Source organism: Paralichthys olivaceus, chromosome 5 (genome assembly GCF_024713975.1).
Source record: "Paralichthys olivaceus isolate ysfri-2021 chromosome 5, ASM2471397v2, whole genome shotgun sequence".
Taxonomy (NCBI): Eukaryota; Metazoa; Chordata; class Actinopteri; order Pleuronectiformes; family Paralichthyidae; genus Paralichthys; species Paralichthys olivaceus.
This window is the reverse complement of record NC_091097.1, coordinates 12783430-12805464: the sequence shown is the minus strand read 5'-3', so window position 1 is coordinate 12805464 and position 22035 is coordinate 12783430. Positions and strand designations below refer to the sequence as shown.

The 22035-nt window shown below is 40.8% G+C and overlaps 2 protein-coding genes and 1 long non-coding RNA gene across 5 annotated transcripts in view; 1 reads left to right on the top strand and 2 right to left on the bottom strand.

Annotated features, from left to right (window-relative positions):
- Positions 1–22035, top strand: part of LOC138407688 (uncharacterized) — a 51857-nt gene that overhangs the window by 9796 nt on the left and 20026 nt on the right. The window lies entirely within an intron of this gene.
- On the bottom strand, positions 168–8697 carry LOC109638662 (guanine nucleotide-binding protein G(o) subunit alpha-like). Its single transcript, XM_020101753.2, has 10 exons — positions 8538–8697; positions 8071–8206; positions 7899–7990; positions 7706–7798; positions 7401–7561; positions 5454–5582; positions 2504–2633; positions 2301–2372; positions 1197–1284; positions 168–524 (listed from the first exon to the last, which is right to left on the bottom strand). The coding sequence occupies exons 1-10, from the start codon at positions 8574–8576 to the stop codon at positions 334–336; spliced, it is 1131 nt and encodes a 376-aa protein (XP_019957312.1). The 5' UTR covers positions 8577–8697; the 3' UTR covers positions 168–333.
- Positions 9551–19483, bottom strand: LOC109638694 (ethanolamine-phosphate cytidylyltransferase-like). Of its 2 annotated transcripts, none has more exons than XM_020101788.2 (13): positions 19012–19483; positions 14497–14585; positions 13869–14030; positions 13663–13729; positions 13103–13187; positions 12986–13027; positions 12289–12421; positions 12043–12125; positions 11871–11948; positions 11705–11770; positions 11546–11611; positions 11349–11437; positions 9551–10892 (listed from the first exon to the last, which is right to left on the bottom strand). In XM_020101788.2, exons 1-13 carry the CDS (start codon positions 19146–19148, stop codon positions 10778–10780), a joined length of 1212 nt encoding a protein of 403 aa, XP_019957347.1. In that variant the 5' UTR covers positions 19149–19483; the 3' UTR covers positions 9551–10777. The 2 variants fall into 2 exon arrangements, with proteins under 2 accessions (XP_019957347.1, XP_069380895.1); XM_069524794.1 differs by having other exon boundaries at positions 12289–12437; positions 12987–13027; positions 19012–19294.

Genomic DNA, 22035 nt, shown 5'->3' with positions numbered 1-22035 from the left:
CTTAGTGGTCATTTAGTGGCATGTCAAAAAGACTTGAGAGGGAAAAAACACTCAATATTGGTGTTTTCATTAATATTTTTTTTCCATTTGTGATGCATCTTCAGATTTGAGGAAATCTTGTTCTATAAAGGGGAAATCACCCTAATCAATAAAATATCCAGACGTGCTTATCAATAAATATTTTTATTTAAAATGTTTTAAAATAAAATGTGCAGCTTAAAATAAATTAATTTAATTTATCTGAAATTATAAAACATTTGTACAGCCGAGATAGAATTTAAATTCCATTGCTGTGAATAACAGAATAAAATGGAACTAGTCTTCAGGAGACTTTTACAGCAGCTGCACAGCTGCAAGGTTCTCCCTGATGATCTGATCTATGACCATGTGGAAGACCACCTGGATGTTGGTGGTGTCTGTAGCCGTGGTGAAGTGGTGGTACACCGGCTTGTCCGGACTGCTGTTGCACGATGAAAACATGGCAGTGATGTGGTGGGCTGCAGCGTCCACGTTACTGTCTGCTCCTGGATTGTCACAACAGAAGGAACAAATTACAAATCTAGAGACGTCCAGTCGAGTTCAGTAAAGAGATGTTTTATTCCAAGTCATAAACTATTGATAAAACATGGGACCAGCTTCTGGTGGGAATCCTATAATAAGTTTTCCTTTAACTCCCTGAATACACACACAAATCATGATGCACTGACGTCAAGGGATTTGTGTGTCAATAAAGCATGAAATATGTACGGACGTGCTCTCCAGAATGATACATGCACAGGACTGTATGAATTCTGTGAAGATCTCTGGTCACAAGGAATTCTGATTATCTAAGGGACCTGGAGGATACAGCGATCCATCCAGCAAAACAAAGAGAAACTTCTCAATTCCCTGAGGGTTTAAAGATCCTGAACCAATTCTTCAGAATGTAATCTCTGGAGAAACGCTGTCAGAGTTGTGCCAGAGATAGAAAAACCTTGCTTTAGACACATGACAGAGTTACTCAAGTATGGGTTCAAGGCCTCAACACTGGAAATATAGCTTTAAAAAGTTGATTCACCAGATTCCTGATCTGATCTTTTATCATTTACCTGATTCTCAAACAAAAATACAAATAATCACAGACTCATATGGAAACTTCATGACTTAAAATCAGGGTTAGTAAAAAAATACACAAAACTATACAATTTACAATGTACCTGTATAACCAGAAAGGTAAATTCTCAAGTGTCTTCCAGAATATAGGATCTTCTTCCGGAAAAGATCAGTTTTGTTCATGAACAGAATCTGTGAGTGAAAAGACAACAGACATGTAAAATGTGGCTGATGTCTTTCAGTGGTAAATTAGAGCCTGCATCCAAGCAAGATTTAAAAAAGGATCATTAGACGGTTGGCAACTTAAAATGCTGCTGTTAAAATACAAATAAAGATGAAGAAGAGAGAACAAGTTTCTTTAAATCTTTGCACCACATTCAAGTTAAATACAGAAGTTATTTCAAAGCTGTTGACATAAATTACTTGTTGGTCTGGGTCCAAAATATGTTGCAAATATGAAATGTAAAATTGCTTTCATCCTCCTGTGAGTGAGCCTGTGGAGAGCAAGGCTTTTCTCTTCCACTGCTTTTATTCTCATGGTGCTTTTGTAGAACTGTAATCACTTGTACTTTTCATTTTCATCTTTTCAGCCTTGTTCTAACCCCCCCCCATCTTTTGTCTTAAAGCACTTGTATGATACAGTGATAAACTTGTCTTTTTCTGATTATGGAATTATTGTGCCTCCACTGATTACATTGGTTCAGAGCAAGATAATATATAATTAAGTGACCGAATCCATCCAAGTTCATGCCCTGGTCCACATAATGTGTCAAAATTTGAGCAATCTCCCACCAATATGCAATTCGTCCTTCTCATAGCACCTTTAGAGAATCTCTAAGCCAGAATTTTTAATATTTTCAAATGATGCAAGTGGAAATGGCCATAGATTGAAGTGTAGACACACAGTAATTGTTATGCTCATCAATGGTAACAGACATTTTCACTATAAAACAAAACAAACTCATTACAGTATTTTACAGTGCTCACAGTCAATTTACAAAACATGCAACATGCAATTAGAATTGGTTTGCTAATTATGCATTTCAGGTGCAATCATAGCTCTGTGCTGCTACCTGCAAAGCCACTCAGAGCTTCAGAGACTTAATTTAAATGAGCTTTAAACAGGCGCAGCAGACATAACAAAACCCAAATGATGCCTTATTGAATCCCAAACACGTTCATCTTTAAGTTAGCTAAAATAAGCTTACCAGAGATGTGCTGTTAAAGACCGTGTTGGTGCACACTGATGTAAAGAGTTGAAGACTTTCCTGCAGCCGATTCTTTGAGAAAAAACACGGAAAAGTAGAAAAACAAGGAGTATATGAAGGATGTTAGCTTTAAATTCAATATCAATTGTGGAATTATACTTGATTTACCACGTGAGATTACAACCCATCAGTGGTTTTCATACCCTTGAGGGGCCCTCCATCAGGGTCATATCATAGCTGCTGAGGGACACGACAAACAGCACGACCTGAATACAGTCAAAGCAACTGAGCCACTTCCTCCGCTTGCTCCGCTGGCCCCCGACATCATACAACCTGTCAACAAGCAAAAAAAATATCAAGTACAAAAAGAGGAATAACGTGATTCATCGGGCAGCATTTTCACCATGTGCCACTAAAGTGTGGAGCACATATCCAGAATCCCTCATCTTATAGTCTTCACACATGCGTACTGATAGTTGGAAGTGAAAGTGTAGTGCCCAGTTTGGTGTGAGTCAGTGGGGGTGGCGGGGAAATGTGCCTTAGGTCTGTGTCAAAGTTTAAAATGTCTTCTTCTCCGTCCTCAGATAAACAACAGAAGTGGGATATAAAATCTTCATTGGAGGATTAATACAAACTTCACTTGGCAACAGAGACTGTTGCTGCGCACACAACATCCAACACCCAAAAAAACTTAGAGGCCAAAGAATAATTCTGAAGTAGTCTCTGTAGCATTACCACAATCCATTCCAACAGGCAGGTTTAAAACAGGCAATGAAGTAGTACCTTGAATTATTCTAGACAGTCGCAGGTATTTCTTATTAAATTATAGGGACTGAATAACCATGTTCAAGTAAAATATTCCAAATACATTTCATAGATAACTTCACTGATGCCTGTTGTCCGGGGAAAACTCACCTCCATCCAGACAAACCTTTGAAAAATAGCTCAACTGTCTCACCCTGGCAAAAATTGGAGCAATCTATTTCAAAACACAATCTGGCACTAAGCGAAGCCGAGGGTCTTGGTGACACAGGTAATGATTTGATTTGGGACAGAGTCTCCAGGTGCATGATTGCACAAGTCATGTCAGAGGCAACGAAGCGTTTACGCTCCAGGTCAAGAGTCAGTTTGAACAAGCTGGGGGACAATAAGTGTTAACTGTGGTATTTGACAGCCGTCGTTTCTGTGCCGCGGAAAAATCATCGCTTGTGAGCACAAGAAAGGTCTCCGTGTTTTTTTCCCCCAGATATTAAGTGGAAGACAAGGACCTAGAAAATAAAGAACGAGAAATAATGTTTGAATTTAGCCATTTGGAGCGAACTGTGAGACTGAGTTGCTCCGAAGCATGTCCCACAATATAAAATGTACTAAACATTTGACTTTATACAAGCAGGCAATAGAATCTGAGCATCAAATTAAAAGGAGATTGTTTTATACCATTTTCTTGTGCATGGTCTTTAGTGCACACATTTGATGAGTTAATTTCTTTGTAGCATCTGTGTAAAAAATGTCTTTAAACCTTGGCTGATTATCAAAAATACATCCATCTCTAAACTGTTCTTGGTTTGTGAACCACAATTCTTAAAACAATGCATTTATTTCTAACTGAATGCAATTCTATTCAATAACATTCCTGAAGTGAAAGAAAATATTTCTGCTTACGATACAGTGTCTGAGGGAACTGAATTAAATATGGTTTATGACTTTACGACCTGCAGATACTCTGAAAAAATGTGCAATAAAATTTACCATTTCACAAAGTTAAGCATCCCGATTCTAACGACAGTGTATGTAATATGCATGAAGTCCCTGTACAGCATGAATTCAGCTTCCTATGACCCATGCAGTGACTGCCTTCATAGTGACAGTACACAGGGAGCATCGTTGCTTATTCTGGAAACAAAAGTTAAGAAGGAGGAAGGGTAGGAGGTGTTGGTGCGTCATTACTATGTTCCCTCCATATTTTACTCCTGGAATAACCAGGTGGAGTGAGGCCATCAATATTTCATGTCCAAGTCGTGCCCAGGCAGCAGCCTCCCTCGGTTTAGAGGAGGTTAAGTCTCCAGGGGCGACTGCATCCTCAGAGAGCAGCATGTTCAAGTGTGTATGACGACTCCATGGACAGTAAATACCATGGAAAATACACATTAATTCAAAGTCTTATAACTCACAAATAAAACTACAGGCCACTCTGCAATAAACCTGATACCTCTCTTTAATATATGCATATGCACTTTATCTAGTGGGTCACAGGTGTCTCATCTATACACTTCATATCTTGAGGTTTGATTTATTTCCAAGTTTGGTTTTATTCTATTCTTTTTAAGGCCTTGGGTTGTATTCATGCATATAGTGTATTTTGATTGTATATTTTTCTTGTCAGTGTTTGTGACCAATTAAAATTTTTTATGCCCTACCCTCAGTTCACCAGATAAATAAAACTGAATTGTGACATGTGTATGTAGACACGTCGCAGCCAACATTCAGTCAGGTTCTGTGAACTTACACAATATTGTGTGTGCCATTAACTCGTAACTGTTATTTACATTATAAAGTGTAGTTGCAATGTATGTATTACAGGCAAAACAGCCCCGTCTGTGTCTTGTAAGGCTTCTTGAGTTACTTTGTGAGCTGCTGTCAGTACTTGTACATATTACAGTTTGTTCAGTGACATCCCAATGGAGGAATTTAATGTGGTTTTCATGTGTAAAATCCAGATTTATATTCTTGATTTAACTTTTCACGTTTGGAATTGGTTAAATGTTTCAAGAGAATTGACCATCACGCATGAATTCCCTGACTGTACATACAACGGTGCAAAAATACAAATCCAATTATCTCAAGAGTATAAAAATGTGAAATATTGTTTTAATATTAACTGTGCACATTCAGGAATTTAATTGTTACTGCAACAGTAAATGTAAAATATGATGCCACCTTTTCTGGCAACTTTCCATGAGTTCAATGTGAATCATTAAAGCCTTTACCCTTTTGAACTTATTATAAAACATTAAGTTTCCAGTGCTGGTGCACATTATTCATACTGTATGTGGAGAGCAGGGCACCAGCCACAACATTGTGCTGATTTAATGTTGTGGTTGTTGGTGTTTATCACCTTGAAACCACTCTTGAATTTAGTTTCATAAGTCTTACCGAAATATTGTTTCATTAACTTGAAACTGCGTCTCAATGATTCCACAGGTCCTCACTCTCACTCTCAGAACATCTGTCTCGGTGGGAACGTAGTTGGGAGCGATGATTCGACTCATGTTCTCAAAGAAACTGGAGAGGCAACAGGAGAACAATACACATCATGAACTGATTTGATAATGGAGATTAGGGTGGATTTCTAAAACACAGGCTGCACATGGAAATTTCTTTTTAGGGACATTGACAGTTCAATTCATGCTGAACCCCAATGTCACTGAAGTCATTTTCAAATGTGGAAAGTCGAGGCGTGTCAAGACACAGTCTAATCCAATGTTCCTGGAGGAACAAATCAATGTGGGGTCGGGCAGAGTGAGAACACCAAAAAGAACTGGCCTAGTTTCATATCATCCTGCAGCTCCAAACCTAATTGAGTTCCGATAATGAAGCTGTCACATCTTCATCTTTCTCTGTCTGGCCATTTTGTGACTTGGCAAACCTGCTCCCTGCTGCCCACGAGATAAGGACTTCTAATCAGTCAACTTATTTCAAGTTCATTCAAAAAGACAAGCGACTGGGGAAAAAAAATCTTAACCTTCATTCTAAAGAGTTTACACAATGTCAGCAGCAGTGGTCACGGTTCATTGTGTGTTGTCGTTTGTAAGTTCATCGAAGGCATCTTTAATATGAGCTATGCAGGAAGGTCAGAACAATAACAGTAGATGAACAAGAGAATAAAAGTATGAAAGGAAGAGTTATAAAAAGGTCTGATAACAGCAACTTAGAGATGTACAGTACAAACATGGCTCATAGCTCAGCATGAATTCCCTGTTGGTGCAATATGTAACTAGAATGGCCATCAGTAGATCTCATACCTCCACCAAGGCCCAACAGTCCCCTTCAATTCAGTGAACTCCCCTAAATATACGTTTTGTTCAATGAAGATCCATGAATTATTGCCTGGGGAATCTGAGAAAATGTCAAAGAAAATACCTTACGATGTTAAAGAACGTGACAACGACAATCCTGAATAATCACCGAAATTGAATGGGTTCTTTCTTGTCTCATCCCTCTGCCACAGAAATCTGTAAATATCTGAGAAATAAACCAACCAACAAACTGGATTTAAAATTAACCAGATCCAGATTTTAATTTGAATCCATAACAAATTTCAATTAATGTCAGCCATCGAAAAAGCCCTTTCTCAAAAAGTTAAAGAAAGCGTAACATTAGCTTCATGTAGAAAAAGGAATATCAAATATTCTCCAGAAATACAAGACGCCCTTTTATATCACTAGCTGTGTCAGCTGGGAGAGGGGAAACAAACTCATAGTTGTCATGAAAATAGGAGCAATAAGCAGTATGATGACATTTAGCGAGATGTGTCCCTCTTCAGTTAACAATCCACCCTTCAGCTGATGATTCAACACCCTTTAAACAAATGATCCATGCAGAGTAGTGAGTTAGGATTTCATAACATTATACAGGCTGCTTTTTTGAGTGAACTGAAAGGATGTAATTGCACAGCTGCAGGACAGCAATTGGACAAATGTGTTCTGACCACAATTATATATTTTTTTAAAAGTCCGGTAAACATATTGTCTGTAATCCAACTTCTGTTACATAATCTATCGACGTCATTTGAAATTAAATGTATTGTACAATCTTCCATCATAAGCCCCCAAATCTTCATCTTCAGTCCATTTCATCTCCTTATTCTCCAGCTTCTGCTAATATCTGTTAACAGTGCTTTTTACATTTGGCCCCAATTAAGCTTCCGATTCCACAAATATCTTCAGGAATCCTGAAGATGACTTATTCTCAGCACCGGCTTTACAGTTGCTCTGTATCAACAAGGTGTGACAAAAGCAATTTCCTTTGACATTTCCACCGTCAGCCATGATCAGGCCGTGTTACCGTGCAGTGTTGATCACCTGTGGTCATTGTACTCACTAGAGCGCAGAGTCGTTCAGCTCAAATTCGTAGCCTCTGGCCGCAGCTGCTCGCACGCCTTGGTCGGCCCAGAGCGCGCACAAGGCATGGGCCACGAAGGGAAGCAGCTCCTGGTCATCCCCCAAACACTGGCTACAGGACAGGATGGAGCGAGCGTGCACCTGGATGAGGCAAAATATCTCAATTATACACAGCTCCCCTGATAAAACACTGACATCTGGTGAGATAAAGTGGCGGTTCAACTTAGAAAAGCAGATTTGATGAAACTGCATTTTAAAACTCAACAGCAGTCTGTATGACGTCACCTTGTTCTTCTTGTTGGCGAGGTTTATCCTCAGCATCCCCATTCCACGAAGGACAAACTTCATAGAGGTCAGGAGGTTATCGAGCACTGAAGCCTGTAAAAAGAGTTATCGCTAATTATCAATAATAATAATAATAATAATAATAATAATAATAATGCTCCATTTCCATCACAATTGCCTGATGGGTCTTTACCTGAAAACTGATGAGCTCCTGCTTGGAGAAGCCATGACTGTGGATGATCTTTATCTGCTTGATCAGCGTACTCTTCCCGCTCTCTGCAGCTCCTGATGCACAAAACCACAGAGTCATTACCTCATCAAACATGATGAAATGGGAGAAAATACAGTAAATACCTTTAACTTACCAAGCATGAGGATTTTCACCACGTTCATCTCAGTCCTGGCATGTTCACAAAGATCCTGTTCTATTTTGGAGCTCTGGAGTTTGGCCTTTTTACCCTCTTCTGTGACATCCTGGTGGAGGCAAATTCCCATGCAGATCTGTAGAGAAACCAGGGAGTGTACTGATCTTTACGTAGCTCATTCTTCCTTTAGAAACAATGAAGAAACCAATTTGCAACTTATTAAAATAATTGTTTTATTTAACTGCCAACCTGGAGAAGCTCGACCTATGGATGTGTGTATAAATGAGTTGATTCCATTTTTCATTTCAAATATCCATCAATTATTCTACTTATAAAAACAGCAAGGTTAAAAGAAATCATCAGATGATTTTAGTTGCTAGTAATAGCTTTTTTGGTCTTTTTTTTCAATGTGACTTAAAGAAATGAATCCAAGAACTAAAAAAAACTTGTACTCAAAGTACTTCTACCTGCAGAGGAGCTGGCAGGACTTTTAGACAACACAGCATGGTTGGTGTCGCTCCTCTCTCCGGTGAGTCGTCACTGTTTTCAGATCCCAAGTGTTTGTGTTTCACAGAGAAAAGTGATCAGCTCCTTAATAAAGCTTCATTAGAGGCACATGTGCAAGGCCCAGTGCTTTAAAGGGCAGAGACGCGTTCAGGTCAGCCAGGAAAAAACAGACTTTCTTCAAAAATGAACTTTACACTTTTGACCTCACTGGTGAATATTGAAAAAATATATTTTTCTTTGGTGAAATGAAGCCAATAACCTACATTTGAGATAGGCTGCATTTACTTTTGGTATTTCCATTTTAAACTAACAATACTTCATGTATTCTATTTAACATAGCCCAGTGACTAGTTACTTTTCAAATTATTCACATCAATTATTATTATTATCATTATTGGCAGACAAACAAATAGATAGATAAAAAAGTCTATGTTGTTTATATATGTATGTTTATGAATCAGCTCTTATATAGATAGATGGATAGAAGGATGTACAGACAGATAGATAGATAGATAGATAGATAGATAGATAGATAGATAGATAGATAGATTCATAACGAAACATCACCAATGCCTCTAAAAGTACAGCATGACCACAAATTGGGGAATTTGTCAATAAATTACACGCGAGTTGTTTAATCATCTGCACTGGCAACATGCACCGAAAGGTCGGTGGCACTTAGTCAAGGGACTTCATACTTCCAGTTTAAACACATTCCCCGTACATATCCTATTGACCTTTGCTGTAGTATAAATAAGCTCACACAACTTTGCTGGGTACCAGTCTGCTGCTAAAATAATCTGATCTTAATGGTCTGACATTTAACGAACTCTGTGTGAGACACATGTTGCAAAATTCAAGATCATCTTTTCTAATCAAAGGTCAAATCTGCATCCAAAACACAAAGTTACCTTTCATGATGTGCAGCCTGCTCAATAGCCTTATTACTGAGGGAATGAAGTGGACATGATAATCCTTGTAGACATTCTCTCTTTTAGTGAACACAAGATGACAAACAGCATTTCAGATTAACTTCTTATTACAGTCAACATAATACACTGTAGTACCATCAGTTTTTACAGTATTTGTCAACTTGGAGTTGTCATTAACATTATAACCGACATTGAACACATTCCAACTTGAAACACAGATATTTTACTTTGCTTTTTAGACAATATGAATCTATACATTGGTTAATGTAGAGGAGGTGAGTAAAATATACATTTACAAAAAAATATATCATTTAATCCCGTGGGATATAGAGACAGGATGAGTTGTTTATGTCCATTGTTTTATGTCATAGTTCTGTAATCAAAACTAAAGGTAAAATCTGACTGTAGCCTTCTCTATATCAGAATAAATCTAAGGAGTGTTGGTTCAAAAAAAGAGAAACATAAAAAGTGCACTCAAAAGGCAACACGTGCAGGTTTCAACACTGTGCATTTCTTTTTAGTTACAAACCTGCTCTTAAAACAAAATCCAAACAGCTTGTGTGGTTTATGAAAAGTCAGTGCAGTCTGGAGCAGGATCTGTTATATATACATGAGGTCCCAGAAGGTCAAAGCAAGAAAAGCTGACGTTATAGTGGTTTCATCATCCTCCAGACCGCCAGCAATCACTTTATAATATATACGTACAGTACATACAGTATATACAAGGATAAATCAGTTGTGGGCCTGAGCCCGTTGTTCGGAAACAACGAGTGAAATCTCTTTCTTGCTATAGTTAAATGCCTGACCAGCATCTCTGCACTTGCTTTTAAGATGCCCAAATCCATAGAATAAAATTAAAAATTGTCTTCTTTTTTTAAATCCAAAAATAAAACTAGTGCAGGAGTTTAAAAAATTCGGAAAAACATAAAATAGACAGTTGAAGACATGGTGATTACTTCCTTCTTCTAACATTTCTTTTGTTTGTATCGTCCAAACCTCAGCAGTTACATAATTCTGTGTGTCTGACTGACATGAACATGTAGTTGCATATGTAGAGTACATTAATAAACACTAACACACATGGTATACCTGATGAGCCTGCAGCAGACTGTGCCACTCTGGCCACAAACAGGCTGCTGTTCTGAGCCCGGATCGTGTGTGGAGCTTATAAAGGATTTGTTTTAAACTGTACATGAGATTAACTCCATTGAGCTTGTCAGCGTTGTAATGACACTTGTTGCTGCCTTTTGTTTTGGGGGGGGCCTCCCCTACACCACAGCCTGGGCTCTTTCTTTAGTCTTCTCCTCCTCTTTCCGCTTCATGGCCTGGATCACAGCGATTTCTTTGGCCTCCTTCTTCTGGTTCCTCGCTTCAAACAGCAACCTAAATTACACAAAGCACATCAGACAAAAAGTGTAAGGGCTGTATATAAAGATGGGCAACATGATGGCTCTTGATCGCCCCCTGTTTGCTGGCTGCAGTACAGGGCATAATTCCCACCTCCTCCATGTTAATGGTGGGATATGGACCAACTAAAAGAAAAAGTCATGCCAAATCATTTTTCGTCAAAGATGGTTTCTGTTATTTTAGGTTTATCACACTGGTGTTTATTCAAGTGCTAATTTTTCCAGTGAGTTTGCTTTTAATGAGTTACTTGATGTTGGTTGAGGGCATGTATCAAACGACTCCATCTCCCAAACGCTACTGAGCAGACTCAAATACACAAAATGGCAGCGTTTGTTAGCTTCATTTCTGGATAGTGGTAGGAAGTGGAGACTCTTTATAAACAGTCTATGGTTTTAACTTCAAAAATATTGTTTTGCACAGTAGATATTCTACCTGTTTTTGATTATCCTCTGCACGATGGCATCTGTGGTGAGGCTGTTGCCACTGTCGACAGTGCGCAGGATCCCTTTCCTCCTTGGCTCCTGGGTATGAAGGAACATTTTTTTCTAAAAACTCTGATGCACCATCAATGTGGATTATTTAACATTTCTAAAAATGTCCATATGATGTGGCAGTGTTTATGGTCTTACAGCATAAGGGTCAGATCCATCTTTGTCAGGGTATATTTCTGTCTTTCCATGGCAAACGAGATCCACCTGTTGACACAGAACCATGTTAAAGTGTTTTTATCGAGGGAAACTTCTTACTTCTACTTCTACTTATTATCTTGTGGCAAAAGTTTAATATACCTTGAAATGGTCCAGCAAATCTTTTGTGACTGCAAAGGGTGCACCAATCACCACCTCTGACACATGCTGTGAAAGAAAGCACACAAATTAAGGATTTGTATTTATGTGAAAAATATATAAAGTATGTGCAGTGCCTTGTGTTGATGGAGAGTGAGCATGAACGCACTCTACAGGCCAGGACGCTGAGCGTTCTCTCATGGACATTCATAATGGGGTAGTTTTTCCCTTTGTAACGATTCACCTCCTAGAAAAATATGAACATGATCAAAATGTATAGAAAATGGCAACACTGGACTTTAGGAGGCAGTGAAGTCTCATAAAAAAAGCCAGACGCTCACCTGATCAAAGTGCAACCCCACTATGATGTATGGCTTGTCTGCGAGCTTATGCACTGCTTCCAGGAAATCTACGTGGCCAATGTCTGACAAGGAGACCGGTCAAGGGCGACGGCAAATTATAGTAAATTATGTAACAGTTCACAAGATGATGATACATACATTGGAAGATAAATTATACATGTATTTGGATTATAACTACGTAATCATACAACAGCTTATTTGCAGGTCTGGTCATTAAAAAGATACGGAAGAGGTCAAAGGCTCCTGCCACATAGATGATGGTGTCCCCAGGCTGAGGCTCCTGGCCTGAGGCAAACTGGATTATCTTTTGTGACGTCTGCAGGAACTGAGACACCCCCGTCCAGGGACTGTGGCCCCTCTGAGCATGCGACCCCCATAATCCAGAAACAGGCATAATGAGTATGGCAGTAACACCCATAAACTCTGGTATATATCATCACTGCAGAGTGCCTGGCAGTTCAAACTAGAATAAGTGTGCTGCATTATCGCCACCCAGTGGTGTGAGTAGCAGTAGTCACATTTGGTCGGTGGCTTAACTCAAACGCAGTGAATTTATTCAGCCCTCGCCAAACTCACAGCATTACTCTTCCTGAAATCTTAAATGCTCAGATGTGAGGAGACCATCTATTGCCTTCACAACCATTCAAAACCACTGCTTGGTGACTTTAAGTTACTTTCCCCAAGCAGGAACAGAGTCGCCATTCACTGTTCACTGGCAAGGGCCCACTACTTGATTGTTGTGGCTGCACAGTGAACCATTGTTTGGCAATGGTTGACATCCTGCCCACATGGCAGCTTAAACTAAATTACAAAAGATTTTGTTTCAAACATGCGTCTGCTGAAGGTTTGGTAGTTGAGCTGGAGATTTGATATTGACAAAGTGAAATAACAATAATAAGCTGGAAATATGTTTGGTACCTACCTTTCCAAAGTTGTCTGTGTGCTGCTGATAGTCTGAACTATCCTAGAGAGAACACAGGGTAGAATTAGACTCGTTCTGTGTGATAAAATCACTGAGAGGCAATAAAGCTGCACTCACAATGTTGCTGTGGTGTGCTTTTGTCATCAGCAGCATCCTGCCGACCAGATCTGTGGTCGAAACTCCCTGGGTTCTCTTACACTCCCTGAAACGACATAACACACAGTGTAACAATTAATGAAACACACACACAGCATCCCGTCCCTACTGTTGTTATTACCTCCACCAAGGACGTGATGTTTACCCCTTGCCCATTTGTTTGTTGGTTGGTTTGTTTGTTTGTAAGCAAGATTACACAAAACTTTCTGAGCATATTTCAACGAAACTTAGTGGAAGGATGCGGTATGTCTCAGGGAAGAAATAATTCAAGTTTGTTGCGGATCTGGATCGGGGATTGGGTCCAGGATTCTTTTTTTTTCACTTTCTTTAACAGTGTTTTTTGACATTGAACCTAAATACTAATTCATGGATCTTATAATAATAATTAGGCACATCTAGGCCACGTTTTGTGCAGCTTGATTGTATTTAAAGGGACTCTTGGGCCTTGGTGGAGGTATGCACTCTGCTCAGTACCATGGCCAGTTGTTATTAGTATCTGGTGCATATTTGAAGGGGCTCACCTGTAGCGTCCTGACTTCTTCACCTCTTCGTACGTATCCTTACCATCCACTGTTAGAGTTATATCATCTGAAATGACAGCATCTGTGAGACCCCGCTAGTACACATCAATTAAACTCTTTTAGTTACATCAGTAGCCGCTCTCCAAAATCAGTGATCCAGCTTTATGACTGCCAATCAATTTGTGTGTCTAAGTGTCATGTAGTACCTCCGTGCACACAGAAGTCACAGTTGTACTTGTCAAGGGTCTCGAGGGTGGTGACGTAAGGCGCTCCTTCCACGACCTCATCCACCCATTTAATGGCCCGCACCATCTTGTATCGTTCTTCCTGAGTGAAGACCGGAGGACCCTTGTGCTTTGCGATCTCACCTTGAAATCAAAAACAAACAGAGAGAGAAATCTCTGAAATGAACTTTTAGAAAAATGTAATGCATCATCGCCTTGTTGCTGGTATCTGTGCTGACCCTGACTGAGGGAGTCATTCTGGGTTGTCAAAATGTCAGAATTCTGCCGGTGTGCCACAGGAGGGTGAGACACAATCGCTGAGTCGCAACAACCTCTCTTGTGTGTGTAGGACTCAGCTGGTGCCTGGCTGGTAATGATGGAACTGAGGGAAATATCCAGATGCTACAGGTGCCATGACTCCCCAGATTCAGCAGGTACAGGCAAAATCATAACGGTGAAGGCGAGAGAAATATCAGAACTGGGCGAAATGTCAGGTAGAGATGAGTTGGACTTCAAAAAATGTTAGCAAAGTAGCCAAGTAGCTTCTATTGAAGTTGTAGGAATGATAGCGACAATGATTTTAGTGTAAGGATCACTGTTTCATCCTTACTGTCTGTGTGCACTCCAACGATGAGGTACTCTCCCATGGCCTTGGCCTGCCGTAGCTGATTGGAGTGGCCATAATGCACCATGTCATAGCTGGTGGGGGGGAAAAAAAACATGAATATTCACATATTTAATTTTAAATTTTATCTGACAAAAAAGCACAAAGATAATGCATCCTGTGAATTTCTGGCATACCAGTAACAAGGTTTGGCTCCATCAGGGTTTCATCAAAATGAAAAAATGCAACATCCCGATACTGGAGAGTATGTGGTGAATAAGGCCTGGTGCACTGGCAAAGAGCAAGGTGACGTCTTAATGAACACTATTCTCAAAGTTAGAAATGGCTGAATGATTAAAGAAGCCAAAACGCAGGAAATGATCAGAATTTTACTCCATGGGCTAAAACATGCAAATCACCAGTATGATCCTTGTGTATTTAAAGTGTTACTGATATAACAACCCACTGGTGTAACGCACCCACATCATATGATCAAAAAAGAGTGAAAGCAGCAATGTGTTCCTCCCTTTTCTCCCTGCTCAGGCCAATGATAGCATCTGTGGATAATTAGATTAGCACGGATCGGAGAGTGAGATTGTAACATGGTAATCTAGCACAGTAGTAGAGAACCGATGGGCATTAGACTTCACTTTCACTATACGACCGGCGGCTGAAATCAGTCTGATCATTTTTCTTTTCTTTCCACTTTGAACATGATATTGACATATAATATCATGAGTGGCATTCCAGTCAGTTCATTGTTTTTGTGTTGGTAGTTTTTCCTTCATAAACGAGATTACACAAAAACAACTGAACAGATTAACATATGGAAGGATGCCCATTCAATTTTGGTGTGGATCCAGATCAGGCAGCAGATCCAGTAAATATTTTTCACTGTCCTTAACATTGTGAGATGCGTGTCTTCAACATTTTCCCTCAGAAATAATTCACAGATCTTTGGGTACCTGATATCTGAGTGGGTGAAAGAGCAGCTTGATTGAATTTAAGGGGACTGTTGGGTCTTGGTGGAGGAATGGGCTCTATATTCGATGATGTGTTTGATTTATTAGGACAACAAACAGAAAATGCTGAATAAACAATTAAGTTAGAAAGTCATAATGTCAACTTAATGATTACTCAATGTTCAAGCGGGGGAAAAAACACACACATTTGGCAACTGCATCGTCTTTAGTGCATTAGATTATGCATCAGCAATCCCAGGAGTAAAAAGCTATACAACACTATAAATAGCATCCTCAAAAATAGATTACAAAAATGGATGAGTGCTGCCAACTCTACAGTATGTGCAGGGCCACAACAGTCACAGAATCCTGTGTTGTTTCTAGCCTCGGGCGATTCTAATGAGAAACAGCATCTGTGTCTTGCTGCATTGTTACTTTACACAGGCTGGACCGGGCGATTTAGATACATACACAACTTTGTCAAAATCCACAAAGGTGGAAGCCAAGAGTTTTACTGCGTCTTGTGTCGTCAATCTGCTGATATGGGATCCATGTGTTCAGGGTCTGAGGCAAGGAACAATGTAGTAAAGTGTGTGTGTGTGGGGGGGGGGGGGGGTTTGGAGGTGAATGAAAAGAGAAGAAAAGCTGTGAGACCCAGACAGAGTTAGATAACACAAGGAGAGAGGCTGCTTTTGGGGTGTTATACGAGCCAGACGCCCTAACATGTCACCGTATAGTCCTGTTGTATTTTTCAGCTGCTGGGTGGATCTTGGCAGTGCCACGTAGAGGGGATGAAATATTTATGCAGTGCAGACTGTTAGCGGACACCCAAACAATCCTATACGCTTCTCAAGAACTAAACCAGACAGACGTTATGTGTACAAGGTGAGAATATATCACGAGACGTATGTGATGTTGCCGCTCATTCCAAGCGTGTGGTGCATGGAGGCAAAAGGCAGATTTTCCCAGCTCTATTCAGATTCTTGGGATATTTGAGAATTTTCTGACGATGTTGTATTATGGCCACTGGGATGAAGTTAAAACAGACTAGATAAGTATTGTGCTCCACCTGATGAAAATTCAGTAGTTTCAATAGTGTCATGAGCCTGAGTGAAAAACACAGCGTTGCTTCACCAAGGCTGTAAATAGCATTTTTATAGATTGTATGTACACACCAACTCAGCAGATCCACAGTGGACGTGGACTTTGACCTCACACTTGATGATGCTCCTCTTACAGCTGATCTTTAGCCCCTGTCATCTCATTCCAGGCCGACAAATAAGAACACAGAGCTTCTCTGTGCGGAGGGGAAGGGTCAAATGTCAGCAGATGAGGTTGACTGCGCTCTCCTTGGAATTTTCCCCTCATACTGCTGACGGTGCATGGATGTCAGTAAGAGCATGGTGATGACCATTTGGGCTTCAGGGAACAATGTGCTCAGTGACGGGCACTGCAGTATCCATATAGCAGGTGTGGGCTGGAGGGGTTAGAGAGGTTAATGACATGGGCGCTGTTGCCATTGGCTTTCTTTGCATGCTCACCCCAGCGGTTAATATTCCGGCATCCCAAATATTCTGCAACATGCCATCAAACCATGGATGGGCAGCCACACCTACATGGCAGGAATTCTACAAGAGAAAGCCTCCATAATCCTGCTGCTGCACCATGGAGTCACCATGCTAGATGCAGATAATCAATTATCAGTTTTGTCTATAAAAAGTCAGAAAACAATGACAAGTTGCTGTTTTAACTCCAAGCAGCTAATTATAAGTTGTTTGTTTACTTCAACAAACAGTCCAAATGCTATTCCGGTTGCCTTCATTTAAAATATAAAATTCTCGTATTTGGGAAACTGGAACCATTGAACATTCTGCTTGAGAAACTTTCGAAGATTTTTTTAATATTAATTTCATCAGGTATTCAATTCATTGTTGCAGCTCTACTCCGTTTCCTCGATTCACTCAAATCTACTGTAGAAAATTCCATTACCAACTTAATATGTTCGAGGGAAGAATTTCATTTTCAGCCACGTGGTGTCTTTCTCTTGATAAGCCAAAGACTTAATGCGTCAACAGCTTTCATTATTGTCTACCTTCTGCAGAAAATACTGCCTCATGAGAAACAGTTCATTACGAGGCCTGTGGACATTGTTTCTGAAAGGAAGTGGATGTTGTCGATACGTCATGTGCCACTACCACGTTTGAAGAATCGGTCACAGTTTCAATTGTATTGGATTTGGCTGCAACGCTGTTAACCCCTGAAACTCCAAAAGTTTTTTGTGGACTCAAACACTTCACCCATCCCTCCATCGGGATAGTGGGTGAACTATCCCTTTAATCAGGATAAACTGGAAAATATTGTATGTTAATATTAGTATGGAACTTGGATGAAATGACTCTTTAAAAATTAAGCAGCAGAAATTTTGTGAATATGATACGTTTCAGTGGAGCTCAGCATCAGAGTGGACTAAAAGAGTCAAGGGGAGGAGAGTGACATATCAGAGTGCTGACACAGCTTGAAGTTGAGACGAGACGACACTGTAGAAGATTTTAATGCCTCCAATCAATTTTAAAAACAAAGTGTAACTCCACCCAGAACTATCCATTAAACCTGTTCAGTGTCTTCATCAGGCTTACCTGTCAATGACGAGGTTATTTCCTGTCATCCACAGTTGTAAGAGTTAAAAGGTTATTGAAGACAAAGAGCAACAAGCAGAACTCAGCACACAGTTGTCCTGCAGTGACTCACATTATTACCTCAGCCAAGGAGGTTATGTTTTCACTGCTTGTCTGTTAGCAGGCTAAATCTACAGAAGCAATGTTCTTGAAACCTGGTGGAAGGGTGGAACATGGGCCAATAAACAACCTGCTACACTTTGAGGCATGTGCTTATTTTTACCCTGGCCTTAGGTGCGTTCACGTTAATCTATCACCTGTGTGTCATGGAAGGCCTTTGGTCGTAAAACTCTAGTAACTCTTCCCCCCATTACATCAAGCTGAGAGAAGGCAAAGGTTGTAGAGGGGTCATTGTAGCATCCTAGTAAACAGTAGGGAGAGTGTGCAATCTGCATGTGCTTAATGTTGACTGAAGTTAAAACGTATAGTGGAATTTTGTGGAGGTGAATGTGTAACATCTTATTAGGTGTTGCAAAGCAAGAAGGAGTACATATATATATTAATACATAATGTCACTCTCATCATGGTTAGTGGGAGTTATGATGAATTACTGCACCCAATATTCACATACAGTAAATCTATTGTGATGGACGTTATTATGTAAAAAGTGACCACTGAGGTGGAAAACTGAGACATGGATGCTCCAGTGATAAGATCAATTCAAAAAGCATTGTGCTGAATGATCTGTCAGACCATTCTAACCCCTCATGTTAGATCACATTGAATTTAAAGTTTACGGATGAAGCAGCAGCAGCAGCCCTGTAACCGGCTGCAGGCCTGTACCGGTGCGAGGCTCACACAATCAAACGTACAGCACAAGTGCTCCATGCAAAAGACATCGTAGCATCTTCATCACACCATCAGTCACCCGTCAAGTTACTCACCAACCATCGCACCACACCCGGATTCTTCGCCTCCTCTTCTCGGGACTGCACGGTGCAGCGCCGGGGGTCGCCCCTGCGTCTTTCCCGGCTGCTGCTGCTGCGCTCACTTGGTGGCAGTGGTGTCTGTTCTTGATCATTTTGACGCAGTTGAGTAAAATCTCTAAAAGCGAAATGCTTGGGCTGCAGGGATGACTGTGAGGTGAGAGTGGGGTGATGGGGGGAAGGTGTCGGTTGCGTGTCCCCGACTTTCAGCGCAGGACAGCCGGTTCCTCCTCAGCAGCAGCAGCGGTTGTGGTGCGATGCGCAAACGCCTCCTCTGCCGGCGACGCAGCCACGCACGACGCACGGTGCGTCAAGTCTGCGGGAGAAAGCAGACGAACCGAGAGGAAACAGGAAACTCTTCATGACTCCACAACGCGACCTCATTGTGTGGATTTTATTTTGAAAAGGTTTACCGTGAAGCTCCGTGGTGATTACCGCAGACTTGATGGAAGTTGGATCGTACGATGAGGTGCCGGCGAATGCAGCCGACATGTTGTTACATAACAGCGACGTTTTATTCCTGCGTCATGTGACATATTGGCTGTGCTGGACTCTCACAGAAACAACCTGCCCCTGTGAGATCTGCACATTCACCTCGATGTACTGTCACGTGTCCCTGAACAAGATATTATTACAAGATTATAAATTAATCATCTTTAATTATTACCCAAATAACAAAGTATTAAGTTTTAAACATTTCCAATTTGATATGACAAGGGGTAATGATGATGATGATGATGATGATGATGATGGTGAAGATGGTGATGATGTGATGATGATGGTGAAGATGGTGATGATGTGATGATAGTGATGATGATGATGATGATGATGATGATGATGATGATGATGATGGTGATGATGACGTGAAGATGATGGTGATAGTTATGGTGCTGATAATGATGATAATGGTGATGAAGATGATGGTGATAATGATGGTGATGATAATGATGATGATGATAATGGTGATGAAGATGATGGTGATAATGATGGTGATGATGGTGATAGTGATGATAATGGTGATGATGATGATAATGGTAATGAAGATGATGGTGATGAAGATAGTAATGGTGATGAAGATGATGTGATGATGATGATGATGATGGTGATGATGATGTGAGGATGATGATGGTGATGATGATATGAGGATGGTGGTGATGTGATGATGTGATGATGATGATGGTGATGATGACGTGATGATGGTGGTGATAGTGATGGTGATGAAGATGATGGTGATAGTGATGGTGCTGTTATGATGATGATGATAATGGTGATGAAGATAATGATGATGATGATAATGGTGATGAAGATGATGATGATGGTGATAATGATGGTGAGGATGGTGATAGTGATGATAATGGTGATGATAGTGGTGATGAAGATGATGGTGATGATGAAGTGATGATGATGTGATGATGATGATGATGGTGATGATGATGGTGATAATGATGTGAGGATGATGATGGTGATGATGATGATGATGATGGTGATGATGATGTGAGGATGATGATGGTGATGATGATGTGAGGATGATGATGGTGATGATGATGGTGATGGTGATGATGATGGTGATGATGATGTGAGGATGATGATGGTGATGATGATGTGAGGATGATGATGGTGATGATGATGGTGATGGTGATGATGGTGATGATGATGGTGATGGTGATGATGATGGTGATGGTGATGATGATGGTGATGATGATGGGGATGATGATGATGGTGATGATGGTGATGATGGTGAGGATGATGTGAGGATGATGATGATGATAGTGATGATAATGGTGTTACTTACTTCTTACTAACTTTTTAGTTACAATATGTAAAATAACTGCCTCTGTTTAACCCGTCAACTCATATAAACCTGAGTGTGACTTCTCGTCAGTTGTAAATGAGCACAGCTCTAAAGCTCACTGGTAAAAGTTTGTTGTAGCATATAACATCATATCAGGCCATTTTTCACAATAACAGACTTGCATGGTAAAATCAATGTCTTTGCTGTCTGCTAAAAGTGATGCACTGTAGGGGAATCCTTCTGTTGAGGGACAGAGCATCATCTTGTGGAAAAGCCCCGTGAAAATCACACACAGTCTTGACACCAAAGTGCCAGCAGGGGGAGCCGCAGGTCCACACATTGCAACGCAAGTGCACAGTGACCTCCTGTCGAGCGGTAATATTGCAAACATCTCGTGCCTTGGCTTTTTAGTTGTCTAGGATCTTTTATCAGATCCGTTACTGCTTAAAAACAACTGGTGTTTGACGTGAGGATCATTTTTGTTGCTCTCTAATGTGCACCATCACACCTCGTAACAGTTTTACAGCCTCAAGTGTTTTTAAATAACTGCTGATGCAAACTGGAAGAAATACACCCCAATGTATATCTCTGATAAGCACGCCCGTCCTCTGCAGTAGGGACATTTGCAGCCAAGCTTTTCACAGGGCAGGCGTGGTAAATGAGCAGCCCTCACTGATGGGGATGGCAACATTAATTGTGGAGCAGGCTGTGGGTCTGAGAACTGGGGCAGACACCTGCTGCAGAAGTGGGTGAAGATGAGGAATGCTGCCCTAGATTGCCCACCAGTTCACCTTAACCCATCTCGCTAAATTAATCAACTCTTCAGAGGCCATCCGGTTGTCTGGGGCAGGCATCCAAGGGAGGGGCGGGGGGTGTTAAGGCACAGGTCACACAGACCTGTAGGAGCCTGCTCCATGTAAGAGAGAGAGGGAGGAGGAACAATAACAGGCTGCAATGGTGCAGAGGCACTGGGATTTGCACTTGCCCTGCAGCGTGGAGTGGTAAGATGTAGAACGTCTTCAGCCATCTGCCTCTTTGTCTCGGCTGGTTCTCTCCTGAGATGAGTTTGGAATGTGGTGGGGTTGAGATGCTGCTGAGGAGGGTGATGTTGATGAGGTGCGCTGAGACAGAGGGGGGGGTTCGGGAGCCCCACGGGGAGCAGAGATGACTAACTCACTACTCCTCCTAAT

What these genes read in the sequence shown, in the direction of transcription:
- LOC109638662 (XM_020101753.2), bottom strand. Translation starts at nt 8,576, where the DNA reads ATGCTGTGTTGTCTAAAAGTCCTGCCAGCTCCTCTGCAG. An exon ending in GGTGAAAATCCTCATGCTTG is followed by an intron (nt 7,991 to 8,070) that starts GTAAGTTAAAGG and finishes TTTGTGCATCAG; the next exon opens with GAGCTGCAGAGAGCGGGAAG. An exon ending in TGATGGAGGGCCCCTCAAGG is followed by an intron (nt 2,373 to 2,503) that starts GTATGAAAACCA and finishes TTTTTCTCAAAG; the next exon opens with AATCGGCTGCAGGAAAGTCT.
- LOC109638694 (XM_069524794.1), bottom strand. Translation starts at nt 19,148, where the DNA reads ATGATCAAGAACAGACACCACTGCCACCAAGTGAGCGCAGCAGCAGCA. An exon ending in AAGCACACCACAGCAACATT is followed by an intron (nt 13,028 to 13,102) that starts GTGAGTGCAGCT and finishes TGTTCTCTCTAG; the next exon opens with GATAGTTCAGACTATCAGCA. An exon ending in TCAGCGTCCTGGCCTGTAGA is followed by an intron (nt 11,771 to 11,870) that starts GTGCGTTCATGC and finishes TTTCTTTCACAG; the next exon opens with CATGTGTCAGAGGTGGTGAT.